Here is a 15,545-nt window from a genome sequence, read left to right as displayed (position 1 = left end):
ATTAAAATAAAGCCATCCTTCAGGATGCAGCACATCGAGTTGACGATACTCGCAGGCATTTCCGCACCCGGTTCGGGCCAGCTCGCTATGCTCGCTGGTGACACCAATTCCGACATCCCAGCAACTCCGACATCGATTTTTTAGTCTATATATTAGATTAAAAAACAACCACACATCCAATAAAGATAATTTTTTTATATAATTATAGGCTATACTAGACTCTATAATCGCGCAATAGAACATTTTTTCATATAATTACGTGGTATTATGCTATAAATTAAAACGTGATTTTTAGAATTCTTTTCGGAGGGAACTCGCTTAACGCCAAAGCCAAAAAATACCAAAAATCGCGGGGCATTAATTAATTATATCAACCACTAATTCAACCACCAAATCAACTACTATGCCAAAAGCCACGCGTCGAACATCGAGAAGACAGGTTAAAGAGCTTGCTAGGAGGCTCCGGAAGATACCAAAGTATAAGACGAAGCTATATTTGGAGAAGGAGGCTAGAAGACAGGAAGCTTTGCCACAAGGAAAGAAGCCACGGGGCAGGAAGCGTAAGATTAAAGCTATTAATACTCATATAATACAGGGAGATATATAGACTTCTAATTCTAATAGTAATATATGATTTAATATTAATAAATATGGCAATTAGTTAATATGCTGCAAACTGATTTCTATAGGAAGTATGGATAATATTATGATTTTAAAGTGAATTATTAATAATTTATACCAAAACCTTCTTATATCGCAAAAAGTTCTATTAGGCGAATATAGACTTGATTGAGGGCTATAATAATCTAATTTTATTATTTCGATCTTTTATGTAGTTGATTTAATAATTAATATTTTATTGCAAATGTCGGAGTTGGTGGTATGTCGGAGTTGCTGGGTCCGACTTGCTAGTGCAAGTCGGCCCCAGCAAAGCGAGGAATTGCCGACGGGTAGAATGACTGCACTTTCTAGATAAATTTTAAATTTTGTTTCAGGAAAGCGGATTCCAAAGCGTTGGCACAGCAACACATTGCCGAATCGGCGATAAAGATATGGCGGCATCACGAAAAAAGCCACCCAGCTCTGAAACCCTCTCCAACAACCACAATGTTCAGACTTGGAGTGCGAACGTTCGCGACAACAGCTCGCAGAGCTGCAGAAACGGCTGTGCAAATGGAAGCTCTCAATCAGTACGGGATCGGCGTCTCCAAAGCGCAAGGAATTGTCAAGGGTATGACTGGAGGTACTTGACCCCTCCTTCCCCTCAAGCTGATATCTAACAACCTCGAGCAATTGGCAACACCCCAGTAATCCGACTAAACCATATCTCCGACGCAACAGGCTGCGAAGTGTTAGGAAAAGCAGAGTTCATGAACCCCGGAGGCTCAATCAAGGACCGAGCAGCCCTCTACGTCGTGAAAGATGCCGAAGAAAAAGGCCTCCTAAAACCAGGCGGGACAGTGGTTGAAGGAACAGCAGGCAATACCGGGATAGGACTCGCGCACGTCTGTAGATCAAAAGGATATAAATTGGTCATCTACATGCCGAACACACAATCGCAAGGCAAAATCGACCTCCTCCGACTCCTCGGAGCAGAAGTATACCCCGTCCCAGCAGTCGCGTTCGACAATCCGGAGAACTATAATCATCAGGCAAAGAGACATGCAGATAGACTAGAGAATGCAGTCTGGACGAACCAGTTTGATAATGTTGCGAATCGGAAAGCGCATATTGAGACCACGGGCCCGGAGATCTGGTACCAGACGAAAGGGAAGGTGGATGCGTTTACGTGTGCTACTGGGACGGCGGGCACGCTGGCTGGTGTGACGAGGTATTTGAAAACTGTTTCAGACGGGCGAGTTAAGTGTTTCTTGGCGGACCCGCCGGGGAGTGTGCTCCATTCTTATATTCAGTCTGGAGGGAATTTGATTGAGAGGAGTGGATCGAGTATTACGGAGGGAATTGGGCAGGGAAGGGTTACGGATAATTTGAAGCCGGATATTGATTTGTTAGATGGGTCGTTGCATATTAGTGACGAGAAGAGTATTGAGATGGTGTATAGGTGCTTGGATGAGGAGGGGCTGTACCTTGGAGCAAGTTCGTGTTTGAATGTTGCGGCTGCTAAGGAGGTTGCTGAGAAACTTGGAAAGGGACACACGGTGGTCACGGTTCTGTGTGATGGAGCATACAGATACGCTGACAGGTTGTTCTCGAAGAAGTGGCTTACGGAGAAAAAGCTCCTTGGTGCGATACCGAAGCATCTAGAGAAGTATATAGTTCTCCCTTGATCGAAAACTGTACATATTATACAAATCCGCTTGATTCTCTCTACATGATCCTGTGAACGCCTTAACCCAACAGCTTCTCGTACATCTGCAAGCCGATGAGCTGCTTCTGATTTTTGCTCGCAATGCTTGCCAGCTTTTCGTAATATGTCGACACCATTACATCCAGCACTTCGCCCTTCTGCTGTAGTCCCTCAGCCACGGCCGAAGACGGCTCCAGTACTTTCAGCGCCTCATATATTCCGTGAAGTACTTGAACGTGCGCCCATAACCACGGATTGAGTTCATACTCAGTTTCTTCGGCTGGTGTCTTGAATTCCAACGACGTTCCTACCAATCTAGCGCCGTATTCCGCCACCTTCCCGTCCACATCTCGGCTTTCCAAGTGCTTCACAGCTCTCACAGCAGCAAGCTCAAGTAGTATCCCGATAACCTCTGGCTGCAGTCGTGGATCGTTCTCTCCAGCAAGAACTCTGCTGCCAGCATGTTTGGGATTCTCCATCAACGCCACCACCATCTCAGCCCATTTCAATGCTTTCGCCGTTTCATGCTCATGGAAATCGGTACTGAAAGCTCTGCGTTGCATCGCAAGCATGACCCGAACCACAAATCTCGGTTCTTTCAATTGCATCCCCGTATCCTTAACTCGCCTCAGACACTCGAGAAGCACCTCCTGCCGCCCGGCCATCATACAATGGGTCACAACTGCGCCCTTGACATGCTCTGAATTCGTGTTCGTACCAGCTACATTCAATCCTTCAAGCAGGTTGGGAAGATTGGCCCAGTCCTTCTTGTCCTTCATGAGCTTCATTGCCCTGAATAAGGTTTTCTTTGAATTTGGTACATCTTTTCTCTTATCGATATATTGCAGTCGGAAGTCCTCTTCTGCTATTGTGGCAATTACCGGCTCTGTAGAAAGCTCGTTTTCATATTTTTCTTTGTAAATTAGGCCTTGGTGCTGCCTGCTAAGATGACTTGGTAGGAAGATTTTTAGGCGGATTTCGGAGAGGAGAGCGTTCAATTCGGGAGAGGAGGTTTCGGTGAAGGCTGGGACGGCACCTGTAGCTGGATTAGCACTTCGTGTTTGGTAGTGTGCGGAACGATCCTCACCATGCCTCTGCCAGGATGAAGAGTTTGTGAAGTTCCGACGCTGAATGGAGACACCTCTCGATGAGCTCCTGACCGTGCAATCGCAGCAGCGGAAGGCTTTCCCTAGACCTCTCCCACTCATTGTGTCTTCTGTAAGCTCAGGGAGAGCTTCGCACTGCGATTGATCGACTTTAGAGTTGCTGGATAAACTTTATGAGGTCTAGCGCAAGGTTCGAGGCTGTCGAGATAATTTGATGTTCACCAGCGGCCAATCAGAGCGAGGCAACTTTTCTCGAGAACAACGACTACAGCTTCATCCGAACAGCACCTTGTATCCAGAACAACCACTATGGCGACCCCAACACATACACTACGGCCATTGACGTGCTGGAAGTCAATATTACGGCACACAAGACATCAGAAAGTCGTAACGAGGTCCTTGACCACATATCACCAAAACGTGCCCTACTCGAAATTCCAATTACCACCTCCCGGTCAACCTGCCAAACCTCGGGGTACGCCTATACCCACGAGCATCCAGCTCAACTACGCAATACTGACTCTCCCACAGCTCTTAAAAAGATAAAAGTCTACCCAGCACCCCCCTTCCCCGCCGCCAACACCAAAGAACCCCTCAAAGCCCTCTGCGCCGACCAAATCGCGCTCCTCGACCCAACCGGCGTTCGAACATCCCTCTTCTCTAAAACGAACCCGGAAGCCGCGAAAGTCGGCGACATCCTCTTAGTACGCTTAAAAGGCGGGGACCCCTTCGCCGGCGTCTGCATCAACATTCGTCGACGGGGCGTGGATACGGGCATATTGTTGAGGAATCAGTTGACGAGGGTCGGCGTCGAGATGTGGTATAAAATTTATAGTCCGAATGTGGAAGGCATTGAGGTTGTGCAGAGGAGCGCGAAGAGGGCGAGGAGGGCGCGGTTGACGTATATGCGCAAGCCGAAGCATGATGTGGGTAGTGTGCAGAATTTGGTGCTGGCTTATCAGAGGTCGAGGAGTGGGTTGAGGGGGAGTGCGCAGAAGGAGGAGGGGCTGAAAGGGGGGAAGAAGAAGAGTGTGAGGGGGAAGAAGCATTAGGCGATGAGGGGATGGTGGTAGTGGTGGGTGTTGGGTGCATATTTGGCGCTTGGGAGACTTGGGACGAGAATGTCCTTGTACATCATATGTTACATTATGAGATTTATTTGTGGATGGCCTTGGGATCTGGCCCTGAAGCTCTGAGAATACCCGGAAATTCTAATTGACGAGTGTCGATAATGTGGAAATCACCACTGAAGCGTCTCCTTCCCAAACCGGCCTAAAACTTCCATTGCATGTTTTCGCCCCATCAAAGGCTCTCTTCCATATTCGTTTTCATCACTTCATGAGGGCGTGAATCCAACTTTTTTTCTTTCTTTGACGTCAATCTTTACAGCGAAAGACCTTCTCCATAAGCCCTTCGAAGTCAGCACTCAAGACTCTCACCAAGGACATTAAACTTACCCTTACGTTTCTTTCTTTCCCACCACCAGTCTCTCTTCTCATCCCATCAACCTGCATCTTCTCGACCCTCTTGCTGCTACCGGCAAGTCTTTCGCAAACACCCTTTCTGCCAAACGATGCACACCGTCGCCCAATGGAATCATCCTAAACTCCTCGCATCTCTCCAAACGCTCCAAATTCTCGAGCGCAACTTTAGCAATATCATCCTTCAACTCCTCTTCCATGCCTCTTGTATTGCTCCAAAGCAATCCCGCTAGAGTTACAGTTTCCAGAGGTGACCTTGATGGTAGGCCATGAGGAGAAACTGTTCCTTTATCCAACGAATAGCCTTCTCTTGGCTTCTGAGCCATTATCATCTGGAAATTTCTTTTCTTTGTCCATTGCATAATTCTGTGAGAGAAATCACGTCGGCGCCGCAGGTTTGAGGGTTACTTTGGACAATGAACCTTGTTCCGGGGACCACAGATTCGGCATAGTCGTAACTGTTGCTTCGCCAAATTATTCTTTCGCTGCGATTTGGGAGAAAGAGATGCTTTCTCCTTTTCCACCCGAATTGGGTTCCTAGCTTTAGTTGTGGAAATGCGTGCGCCTATGCAGGGCTAGGTATGGTTCTCGACTTTTCAAGGATCTAATTCTCCGAGGAGTTTCCTTGACTGTTCCTTCATGTGTCGAAGGTGGGATTCAAGAACGGGACTGCCGATATTTGAAAGCACCGATGCGGTAGCTGATGCGAAGTCCGAGAGAGAGCAGTCGTCATGAACACCGCCTTTCGCTGAATAATATGGATAAATCTCGAGATTGGAGATTACATCCGCTAGGGTTCTGATGCTCAGACGAACGTCTTCGGGCTTCATATCTGGATGGAGGTTGCGGAGATCCAATCCACGGATTAGAGAACCATATATGATAGCGTCACATCCAGGTCTACTGTAGCGACACATGGTGGTTTTGTTGTCCTTGTAGCTCTTGATTCGGCGTCGTGGGATCTCAAGAAGATTCTCTATCGCCGTCCGACGAAGGGACATGATCTCCTCTGCACATCCCTTAGCCACTGAAGCCAGCAGGATAGATATACACTAACCTATTATTCCCGGAGGCATTACTTCTGGTATAGCCTGTCCTTTCAAGTCCAGAAGCTGGCCAGCTTCATCCATACCACTCTGCATGAGCAGTAGAGACGCGGCAATTCTAAACCTTTCAGTCCGCCCAAAAGACCAGGCAATGAAAATACGTTTTGCGGATTCCCCTACGATCTGAAGCGGCGCGTCTCTGAACCACTCATCCACCCACGGCTTGATCAAATGCACACAGTCATACTTGTCACACAAGATCGCAAGATTGTACAGCTCCTCAACACTCAGGCGTTTCTTCACCGAAATAAAATCTAAATGCGCGATCCGAAGGATCAGAAGCAAGGCGTCTGCATCGTCTTCTCTGAAGTCCAGCGGTTCGTCAAGCTGCGTTCCAGAACTAAGTCTGGCGCCCCCGTCTTCCTCTGACCTCGAGGTTTTGTTCGTCTTGCTAATCTGAGACGGCCGCCATGGCGGAGATATAAACTTCTTCCATACAGGGCTCGCAAGTGACATGGCATGTGATGAGACTGCGGCTGTGATCTCTCCTTCAGGAGATGAGACGAGAAGCCGTGTGTCACCCGAGCCGAAGGAGAACGAGCCTTTGAGATCTGAGGATGACATCACCGGCTGTGGGCGGGTTTCGGAAGATATATATAAAATGGCTCGGAGAAGAAAGAGAAAGAGACGAGTATCAGAGAACTTGTCTAGATTATGGGAGGTTAGAAGCCCTGCTCGGCGAGGCGTTCGCTATGTAGTCGGCGAGCTGAAAGCCTGAGATAAGTCTTGCAACACCTGAACCTCCAGCCAATCGGACGGACACTCCCGAACCAACAGCACCCATGATGAGCCTCACCTTATGAAACTTCACCTCCATCAGGCTCAGGCTCCATGGGACGCCGACCTTGGAAGAGGCGCGACATACAATCATCAAAAAGGAAGTCGCAAGTGACTCCGACATCAATGTCGGCCTATGCCATGAATAATCAATGTCCGTATCGAGCTCCGGTATCATCGACTTCCTTGGAGCCTGCTCCGCCCTTGCCGCCTGGCCCGCCTCAGCAGGACAACCACCTGCTCAAAGTCGTCTCATCGTGAGCCCCCTTCCCTGAGATTGAGGATGGCATTGACTTCAAGCTCCACAGGCTTTTTGAGAGTGGAAAATACTCAGACTTGGTGATAAAATGCCAAGGTCAGAGATGGAAGGCTCACAGGGCGGTGGTCTGCACCCAGTCGAGACCACTAGCTGCTGCCATCGATGGGAATTTCAGAGTGAGGGTCCCAGATATCTTTGAGTCATTTTTACTGATTCTCAAAAAAGGAGTCAAGCACCGGGGAGATTGATCTGGAAGATGACGATCCCCAGATCGTCGGATTCATGCTTGAGTATTTTTACAAAAGCGACGTTAGTATTGATGCCAACATCGGCACGAGCGAAAACCCAATCGATCTCGAACCAGCACCCCAGAGCTCCGCCCCTCCTCCATCACTGATGGAAACCAGACTTTTTCCACGCCAATACCCAGGAGGCCCTTACATCAGTATGAATCAGATGAACAATCTTGTCTATCCCGTCAGCAATCCTATCAACAATCCTATTAACACCTCTGCGCCTTCACTTCCGTTTGGCTACCAGCCTGTTGTGCAATTGACCCAAAGATCCTATCCAATTCCGTCTCACAATTCATTCGGTCCAACAGGCTTTACAAACCCTTTCAATGTCCAGCCCGAGCCTTCTTTCCCTGACAACCCTCCTCCTCCTGTCATTCCATCAGTCAGCCCTCAAAACCTCGTCACTCTCGCAGCAATCTACGTCGTCGCAGAGAAATACGACGTCCAACCGCTCAAGGTGCTCGCCAAAACCAAGTACGAATCGATCCTCGCCACAACCTGGAACACGAAGGAGTTCGTCGAGTCCCTGGAGCTGATCTACGACGGGTTACCAGAGATGTCCGAGCCCGACAGCCTCCGCGATCTGGCGATCAAGACCGCTGCGGCGCACGCCAAGGCGTTGATGGATAGAGAGGAGTTTATGGATCTGTGTAAGGAGAGAGGAGACTTTGCGACAGATGTATTCAAGGCATCTTTGCAACAGGGCCAGACCGCGGCAGCGGATCCATTTGGAACAGGAGGGTCTGGAATACTGATGTGCAGGAACGACAACAGTCATGCGGTTTACGGCATATGGGCATCGGGTACCTTTGGTGGACCTATGATGCAGAGATACAAGTGTATGGTGTGTAATAGTTTCGTTGATTGAAGTCTGAATTTCGGGGTGTGGTGCATCTTGATACCAAGGTTTGGAAACAGGTCACAGATTGGTCTACCGAGCGCGTTTTTGTTGCTGACTCATGATATTGACAGACTTGGCTTAATTCGAACCAAAAATGTTTATTATATATTTTATAGCGCACTATGTTCTACAGTCAAAATATGATTTGAATTCAAGTGGTCGAGAACAAAATTTTACAGGGAGCGGTCACCCCCTTTTAAGCGAGCGGGCTCGTTGCTCAAAAACATGCAAAAATAAATTCGCACTCACAGCTCTGAGTTGACAAAAGGTATAAAAAGCAGGGAACAGAAGAGTAAACAGCAAAAGAAATCCTTTTGGACCAAGAAACTCGCTTTCGCTGGTTTACTTGTGGCAGAGCATACCTCGTTTGCACCGCAGTTGGAGCAGGGTTTGCACCCGCTTCTCGTTAGTGATTACTATCCCAGGCTGTCGGGCTTCCTAGTGATCCAACTATCAACGCGACTAGAGGCCTCTAATGTGAAAGTAAATCGCTTATTTTGATATATAACACTGCCTCACTTGGCAAAGGGTCCGCACGTGAGTGAACACGTGTCTAGGCTAATGTAAACAAATGCCCCTGAATGGGAGAGGTTGAACCCCGAAGATTTCCACACTCGTGTTGATGCCAACGCGCAACTTTGTCATTTGTCATTTGTCATTACTCAGGTGCATCGCATTGCAGCAGTCACATCATCAACACTTCCTTATTTTTGTTCTTGGTTTGCTGCGCCCAACCACACCAGGAAAAGAAGCCAAAACCCACTCGAACAGAACCACATTATTTCATCTACTAAATATCACAACCCTCTAAAAATCGCATCCACGGCTTTCGAGCTCAGCATGAACGTCGGCAAAACCGGCAACGCCCCAGGTGGCTTAGGAAACGCACTCCTATCCAGCCTCAACCCCTTCTTCCCGCGGACACGAAAATTGGAGTCCAGCACCGCAAACTGATTACTATCAGCTCCAGTAGCACACATACTAGTCGCATGATGCCGCCAGGCCTGCTTCAAAATATAATCCTTTGTATCTCAAGACACTTTCCTCGGAGACGGGCTCGTCTCCTTGACACTGCCGTTGAATCGAGGGTCTGGACTGAACATGCTCTTTCCTGCCAGAAACCCGATACCTGTTGTTCGAGGAGTCTTGCTGTTTACTCTAGTAGCGTTGAACAGAATCTTGGTGACGAAAAATTGAGTGCTAAGTTCAAGAGGGTATTTCTTAGAGCCATCTGGATTCGTTGATTTGAAAACGGCAACCACTGGATTCCTTGCGTCGACTCGATGACTTGCGATAGTCATGTGGGTTGGGTTTTCAAATATTCCGACCTGCTGATCACGATCAGGGCTAGCCTTGTTGATATCTCGATGCAGAAGATTCCATATTCGGAGGGTCATGTCCAAAACCCGCCGCTGTAGCTTGCAAGAGTGCAACTGCCTCTGGCTGATTTTCAGGAACGAATCATCGTTCCACTGATATCTAGAAAGTCATCGAAAACCTGACCGGGTGTTCCAGTGGGTACTGTGTAGCTGTTTTCCCATTGGACGAAATATTTGAGCATGTTTGAAGCACCGTTCTCATTAACTTCTTTGTCTTGACTTTGCCGATTGTTCACTTGCCTCCATGATGGACTGTGAAAGCGGCAATGTCATTCCAGTCGCTATTGATGGGACGCAATGCAACTCCAGCATTGTGGGTTGAGCATCCTCCTAATGTTCTTGCTAGTGGATTGCTGTGAATTTCAAGTCCGCAGCCCAAGACTGGCCGCTCAGAATTTGCAAACTTCATACCTGTTGTTGAGGGACTTTCCATCTCCAGCGTCATGAAACGCCGTCTCTTCCAGGATTGGTGTAAAAAAAAAGCTTAGAATTGAAGGGCCAAATGGCAAAAAGGCATCTCAAGAAGAACTTACTCCCGTGCTGAAATCATAAACGAGCTGCGAAACGGACATTCAGCAGGCGAGAAAGGATTTAGGGAAAGGTTTTCATATTGTGAACTACAAGGCTACATTCGTCAGTGTCCCTGAAACAATTCCCGTAACTAATCTGCCGTCTAGCTACTAGTAAGTGTAGCCACAAGAAGAGCACGTATAATACGGTTGATGGTGCAACTTCTTTCCGTAGTATTGCTGGCAAGACTCACACTTTTTTACCAGGGCCTGGAGAGTCGGTGAGTGACAGGATTTGAGGACGGCAAACCCAATATCCCCGTCGCATTGGCACAACTCAGCGAACTCAGAGTTCTTCACCAGTTCCTCCACATGGTTCGCAGCTGCATTGGTTGCAACCCCCATGAGCAGTCGGTCGTTCTTGGCAGTACCCGCATAGACAAGCTTCAAGTTCGAGGTGAACAAGATGCAGTTCCACGAAGCAGATAAAGTTTTCTCATATTCTTCTTTCGCCAAAGTCTTCAATGCGGTAACATCGAATTTGTCGCCAACGATATACAGAGCGGTGTTGGTATGCAGAGCGTTAGAAGCCTCAGGTGCAGATGTCTTCGCAGCTTTCGATCCACCATCGTCGTATTGCTCGGTGTAGAGGAAATCGATAAACTTTTCAATGATGTTCGGATCATGGTCTTCTAGATCATCACTTCTGATCTTTGCTTCCTGGAAATATGTTAGCTATCATTCTACTATGAAAGCAGTAGGGAACCACGGCAGCCAAAGAGCCGCTGCTTACCTTAAAATTGTCATCAATTTCGGCAGCGAGAGGCTTTGACTGAAATGCGACGGCATTGCGATGAGCCTTGAAGACCTTTCCTCGATAGTTAATGTTGAGATCCGAATAGCGACCAGGCCTGAGTAAGTTGGCAGTCAGAGAAGCCAAACTTTGAGCAGGGCCGTGGACCGCGTCGGCTTCTTGAGAAGACATGTTGACTGTCTAGAACGGAGACAATTAGCAATGTATGTGAAGAAGGGGGAACAATGGCAAGCAATGGATTTGAGGAAGGGGAGCGGTGCAAACAGTACGTTTGGATTGGTGTACCCGCTGTAGGAGGTGTGAGATTGATAGCTGGAGCGGCTGACCTTTATAGCCGAGTTGGGCCTTCCTCGAAGCAAGTCACTCGTCAGGGTCGAAAATTCGTTAAGCGACTCATAGCCTCGTATAGTGGCTCGCGGTGAACGGGAAAAGCAGAACTAATTGTCCCAAGTCGAGTGGGATCATTTCAGGTATTCTCTCACGGAATGTGCCCCTCAGCTCTGGTACATTTAACAACATTTCGAAAATCTCGGAAAATCCAGAACACTCAAGTCCTATTTCACCAAAGTCCAGATAAATGTCCAACTTCGACTGAGGAGAAAGAGAATCGGTGACGCTATTTTTGTCCACAGCGGGAGTGGATAGTTCATTGAACTTCTTGCCAAAGGAACATCAGTGGTGTTCCGACCCACGAAATCCGTTCATGTCTCGGACTCCAAGGAGATTCAGCCACTGCGATCAACCCCCTTTCCCTTTCGGTCGAAGTCTGTCGATTTCAAAAGTTCTCTCAAGCTTCCTTCCGCATGAGAAGCACTCCTTGTTCTGCCTTGGAAGCTGCTCTCACCTTGGGCCGACCTTGCCCATGGCAACCAGGAACCGAGACTTCCAAAGATCGATTGTCTCGGTTCTGGCTCTGGTCTGAGCGTAGAGGACATAGATTCATGACGAAGCATTCCCAATCTTGGTGACATGAAAGAGTACAGTGTTGGAGATCTTTCTCGTTCTGTTTCATCAAAGGTTGGTATAGTTTCCAAGTCTATTGCTGTGGATGTTTGAGGTCGTGCTGGCTCACTGATCAAAGAAGTTGATGGAATCGAGTTCGAGGATCCATCGTTCTTGAAGCCTTGGGCATTATCGATAATCATCGATACGAGTGTTGCGGATCTGGATCGAACATGCTTTGGGGGCATCTGCTCGGCGTTTCCATCTTCGACGGCACCACTGGTCACATTGTTTTCTGACATTGAGGCCTGAAGTTCCTTCCTCGCCGCTCTTCCACGCACCTCCTCGGCCAGAACGGCAGCTGACTTTTTCTTGGATTTGTCTTCATCAGACGATCTGGAAGATGACATGATAGTCTCCAATGTTCCATATGCAACCGACTTCGTCCGTCTCCCGCCTCTTGATCCTCGTCCTACATGCCTTGCTTGTTCATCGTCTGAGCCAATTGCTTGCAACGTTGGACCACCTCCGTGGGTATGCGAGCTTACTCCGAGTCCTACTCTCTGCAGAATCGGTTCTCCACGTCCATGAGGCGGCATGTGTACTTCGTACTGGTTGCTGAGACTGTACTTGCTCCTGGCACAAATTTCCGCAATCCTTTCCAAATCTTCTGCAACTCCGTGTCTTATCTCATCCATGATTCCCTTGAAACTGAAAGCTTCGACGGGTGGCAACTTCAGCTCCATCTTTCCATTGGTCATTGCCGAGAGCCCCTTTTCTTTCTTCACAGTGATAACGTCCCGTTGCCGAGAACGCGGCCGAGCCGGCCCAGAATACGTCCTCACAATCACCGGCTGGCTGAATGTGCTGCTTCGAGCTCCGGTAGATTTCGCATATCGATGTCGCGAGCGTGTCGCACCATTGAGTTGTCGCAAGGCGGAGATTCGATGAGCTACTGTCGCCTCGTCTAGGATGTGTTCACCGCGAGCTGCCTCTTCAGATTCCACCAGACTTGCGCTTGAGGTATTGGAACTCCAGAGACCGGGAGGGAGGAAGTGTAGAGGGAGGGAATGTCGGCGGTGGGAGTCTGGGACAGATTGTGCATGTTGCGGCGACGGCAGGGTGGGGTGATCGAACATGGGCAGCGCTGTTGGCGCTGGGTCGTTGAGGGCTTCCGTGGATGCCATCTTGTGGATCTCAAAAGAGAAGTCGACACATTGTTTGTGATTGTCGAGGCAATTGCACGATAATAGAGCGTGTTCTACGCAGGTCGAGATCTTTTCGACCGCAATATGCACAGTGAAGTGTCAAAAAAGCGCGGCGTCTGCTATGGATTCGTCTCAATTTCCCCGCGTTCAGTCTAAACCAAATGTAGAACTAGCGGACTATTACTAAGCACCCCTCCTGTTAACGTCGTGAGCTTCCTCGCATCGACGCCTCGAGTTCAACAACTTGAACTTCAACCTCAGAGCTCAGATACAGCAGTGAAATGGCTTCACCTTCTGATCCTGAGAAGGACTCGAATAAGGCCCAATCGAAAACCGATAATCCATTCATCAAGTTTCGACAATTCGCAGACCAACAGATCAGCTCACTCCTCCAAGGCATCCTTGGCCTTCCCTCTGCTTTCTCTGGAAAGCCCTCCGAAAACCGTCGATGGGCAATCTTTGACGAAGATCTTCGGCGGCGTGATGAACTACAAGCACGACAGCAAGAATTGAGGGAATCGGAAGCTAGAAGATTGGGCCGACAGGGAACGGACGCAGAAGAGTACATATCCACAAGGACGTCGGCAGACTGGCCAGCTTTCGCACGCTGGCTTGAGAAGGCCACGACAAGTGATCACGATAATGATGGAATGCGAGACGTTCCGCTATACTCTCCAATCACGAAGTCACTCTTCGCCCACCTGCATCAACCAGTTGATGGCGACAGCTCAGATTGGAAGAAACAAGATGGTGTTTGTCATTTTTGGTGGCCAGCAAACCCTTGGCTGCTGAAGCCATATGAGCGATCCTCGAATCCTTTGAAAACGGCCCAATACATGATACGCAACGATCTCAACGCTTCGACAATGTTACGGTCGAATTATTCGTTGTTACCTTACTTGATGTTCTCACCGTACTCCCCCTTTCGCTTGATTGAAAGCGCGAACTCTCCCCACTATCAGGAACGAGATATGTTTCCTTATGTTGATGCGTTCGAAGACTTGATTCGGATAACTCAGCCTCGACCAAAGCCTCTCATACTCTCAAAAGTCTTTGGTAACGGCCTTAGTATACACTATCCTGATTCTGATGGTGTACATGAACCCGATTCCGAGTTGCTTCGGTTCGACCCTGCTACGAGAGCGAATTGCTACTACAATCAGATCTATCATTTCCATCGGTCCCATCTTCTCCAGGAAAGTGAAGTTTTGCCTCCACCTCAACTACACTCTATTCCTTTCCCTGTCGCTACAGACGCTCAGACCGAGCAAGAGATGTATGAACGTTTTCTGAGGTGGGCCTCGCAACCAACCGAAAAATTCGAAGCCGTGGTTGCCGAAGCGAAAGCTACGTTCGCGAAAGACCTCGATTCGGGCAAATTTCCTGATATCTTCCGCGTCTTTGACAAGATGTTGGAATCAAAGAGTGTTCAAGAACTGTTCGAAGAATTCAATGATCCAGCAGATGATTTTAGGAAGCAGAAACAGGCACAACAGAAAGCTGGGTGCGAGACACTGGGCGAGGACCCAGACAAAGTCATCTCGCAGAGTACGACCACTCAACGCGTAAAGCAAGTTGATGGATCAGTACGGACTTATGTCCATGTGTGGAAAATGTTCGCAGATGGGCGTGAAACAACTACAACATCGAGCCATACCGAGGAACAAGAACGGGATGAAGACGGCAATCTGAGGCCCTTAGTATCGATGACTGAAGAGTCGAAAGCCCTATCCGAAATGGCGAAAGCAGAGGGAGAAGCCAAGGCCAAGAAGGCATCGAAGAATGGCTGGTTCTGGAATTGAGCAATTTTGTATGTCATGGAATTTGGGACTGGGCGTCGGATTGGATGGAAATGATTGATAGGGGGCGTATTGGGTGGGATATGGTAACGTGAAAATGCTTGCACTCAACTCAAAATGGCAGCAGTTTTTGTGTTTCGTTATTACTTTCTTCATTTGCCTTCTAGTAACATTCAATGCTTTTAAACTTTGCTTGGCATACGCTGGCTTCCAAGTCGAGCCCCCCAAATATCCGCATCTAGATCTTGCGCTTGCAAGATCCGAAAAGGGACTTCGAATCCATAACCCGACGGAAATCACGAAAATCGTTGAAGCTTACCAAGCGAGTCCCTTTTTAAAGACACTGGGGAGATCTAAATCGAAGCAGTAGCTTGCTTTACAACTAAAAGACCATGGGGCATGTGCCAGACGAAATGCAAGGCTTTCGTCAGTATTAATGAATCATAAATTGATTTCCTCCTATTATACAACCTACCAATCCATTGAAGCTTTCCCAGCTCCGCTGTGGGGTGCGAACATTGTGCAGACTTCTCGCTGACATCCGCCTTTAATAATGTGACAAGAATGTTGAGTGTAGGACATTGTTTTCATCAAGAGACTGAGTGGTTCTCTATGAGCTCTTCGCCTGGGAGGTCATTGAAGCATCCGCAAAATACAGAG

The 15,545-nt window shown here is 48.2% G+C and overlaps 9 protein-coding genes across 9 annotated transcripts; 4 read left to right on the top strand and 5 right to left on the bottom strand.

The window, feature by feature from the left end:
* Positions 1-1,107: 1,107 nt before the first annotated feature.
* On the top strand, positions 1,108-2,288 carry K444DRAFT_542325 (cysteine synthase; the record flags this gene model as incomplete). Its single annotated transcript, XM_024875873.1, has 2 exons — positions 1,108-1,243; positions 1,291-2,288. 2 exons carry the CDS (start codon positions 1,108-1,110, stop codon positions 2,286-2,288), a joined length of 1,134 nt encoding a protein of 377 aa, XP_024729765.1.
* Positions 2,289-2,349: 61 nt separating this feature from the next.
* K444DRAFT_542478 (uncharacterized protein) lies at positions 2,350-3,516 on the bottom strand (the record flags this gene model as incomplete). The annotated part of the gene is made up of 2 exons (XM_024875876.1): positions 2,350-3,344; positions 3,396-3,516. The coding sequence occupies 2 exons, from the start codon at positions 3,514-3,516 to the stop codon at positions 2,350-2,352; spliced, it is 1,116 nt and encodes a 371-aa protein (XP_024729764.1).
* A 207-nt stretch (positions 3,517-3,723) lies between these two features.
* Positions 3,724-4,466, top strand: K444DRAFT_600164 (mitochondrial ribosomal protein-like protein; the record flags this gene model as incomplete). Its single annotated transcript, XM_024878609.1, has 2 exons — positions 3,724-3,868; positions 3,946-4,466. 2 exons carry the CDS (start codon positions 3,724-3,726, stop codon positions 4,464-4,466), a joined length of 666 nt encoding a protein of 221 aa, XP_024729763.1.
* A 1,025-nt stretch (positions 4,467-5,491) lies between these two features.
* K444DRAFT_668491 (uncharacterized protein) lies at positions 5,492-6,842 on the bottom strand (the record flags this gene model as incomplete). The annotated part of the gene is made up of 2 exons (XM_024887417.1): positions 5,953-6,842; positions 5,492-5,922 (listed from the first exon to the last, which is right to left on the bottom strand). Exons 1-2 carry the CDS (start codon positions 6,563-6,565, stop codon positions 5,492-5,494), a joined length of 1,044 nt encoding a protein of 347 aa, XP_024729762.1. The 5' UTR covers positions 6,566-6,842.
* Positions 6,767-8,587, top strand: K444DRAFT_668490 (uncharacterized protein). Its single transcript, XM_024887416.1, has 4 exons — positions 6,767-7,035; positions 7,087-7,213; positions 7,263-8,177; positions 8,306-8,587. The coding sequence occupies exons 1-4, from the start codon at positions 6,833-6,835 to the stop codon at positions 8,348-8,350; spliced, it is 1,290 nt and encodes a 429-aa protein (XP_024729761.1). The 5' UTR covers positions 6,767-6,832; the 3' UTR covers positions 8,351-8,587.
* A 639-nt stretch (positions 8,588-9,226) lies between these two features.
* Positions 9,227-9,917, bottom strand: K444DRAFT_192584 (uncharacterized protein). Its single transcript, XM_024870936.1, has one exon. The coding sequence runs from the start codon at positions 9,629-9,631 to the stop codon at positions 9,266-9,268; it is 366 nt and encodes a 121-aa protein (XP_024729760.1). The 5' UTR covers positions 9,632-9,917; the 3' UTR covers positions 9,227-9,265.
* A 258-nt stretch (positions 9,918-10,175) lies between these two features.
* K444DRAFT_192565 (uncharacterized protein) lies at positions 10,176-11,428 on the bottom strand. Its single transcript, XM_024870935.1, has 3 exons — positions 11,206-11,428; positions 10,916-11,116; positions 10,176-10,842 (listed from the first exon to the last, which is right to left on the bottom strand). The coding sequence occupies exons 2-3, from the start codon at positions 11,105-11,107 to the stop codon at positions 10,294-10,296; spliced, it is 741 nt and encodes a 246-aa protein (XP_024729759.1). The 5' UTR covers positions 11,108-11,116; positions 11,206-11,428; the 3' UTR covers positions 10,176-10,293.
* A 233-nt stretch (positions 11,429-11,661) lies between these two features.
* On the bottom strand, positions 11,662-13,017 carry K444DRAFT_543035 (uncharacterized protein; the record flags this gene model as incomplete). The annotated part of the gene is made up of 1 exon (XM_024875932.1): positions 11,662-13,017. The coding sequence occupies one exon, from the start codon at positions 13,015-13,017 to the stop codon at positions 11,662-11,664; it is 1,356 nt and encodes a 451-aa protein (XP_024729758.1).
* A 310-nt stretch (positions 13,018-13,327) lies between these two features.
* On the top strand, positions 13,328-15,381 carry K444DRAFT_619542 (uncharacterized protein). Its single transcript, XM_024881536.1, has one exon. The coding sequence runs from the start codon at positions 13,368-13,370 to the stop codon at positions 14,886-14,888; it is 1,521 nt and encodes a 506-aa protein (XP_024729757.1). The 5' UTR covers positions 13,328-13,367; the 3' UTR covers positions 14,889-15,381.
* Positions 15,382-15,545: the final 164 nt, after the last annotated feature.

The sequence above is a fragment of the Hyaloscypha bicolor genome (genome assembly GCF_002865645.1).
Source record: "Hyaloscypha bicolor E unplaced genomic scaffold K444scaffold_165, whole genome shotgun sequence".
In the NCBI taxonomy this organism is placed as follows: domain Eukaryota; kingdom Fungi; phylum Ascomycota; class Leotiomycetes; order Helotiales; family Hyaloscyphaceae; genus Hyaloscypha; species Hyaloscypha bicolor.
The sequence above is the reverse complement of the archived record's forward strand: the minus strand, read 5'-3'. Positions and strand labels throughout refer to the sequence as shown.

Excerpts from the sequence above, each read along its gene's own strand:
- K444DRAFT_668490 (XM_024887416.1), top strand. The coding sequence starts at position 6,833 with ATGGGACGCCGACCTTGGAAGAGGCGCGACATACAATCATCAAAAAGG. Across the intron at positions 7,214-7,262 it reads CCATCGATGGGAATTTCAGA|GAGTCAAGCACCGGGGAGAT; the intron begins GTGAGGGTCCCA and ends TTCTCAAAAAAG. Across the intron at positions 8,178-8,305 it reads TGCAGAGATACAAGTGTATG|ACTTGGCTTAATTCGAACCA; the intron begins GTGTGTAATAGT and ends TGATATTGACAG.
- K444DRAFT_192565 (XM_024870935.1), bottom strand. The coding sequence starts at position 11,107 with ATGTCTTCTCAAGAAGCCGACGCGGTCCACGGCCCTGCTCAAAGTTTG. Across the intron at positions 10,843-10,915 it reads AAATTGATGACAATTTTAAG|GAAGCAAAGATCAGAAGTGA; the intron begins GTAAGCAGCGGC and ends ACATATTTCCAG.
- K444DRAFT_192584 (XM_024870936.1), bottom strand. The coding sequence starts at position 9,631 with ATGACCCTCCGAATATGGAATCTTCTGCATCGAGATATCAACAAGGCT.
- K444DRAFT_619542 (XM_024881536.1), top strand. The coding sequence starts at position 13,368 with ATGGCTTCACCTTCTGATCCTGAGAAGGACTCGAATAAGGCCCAATCG.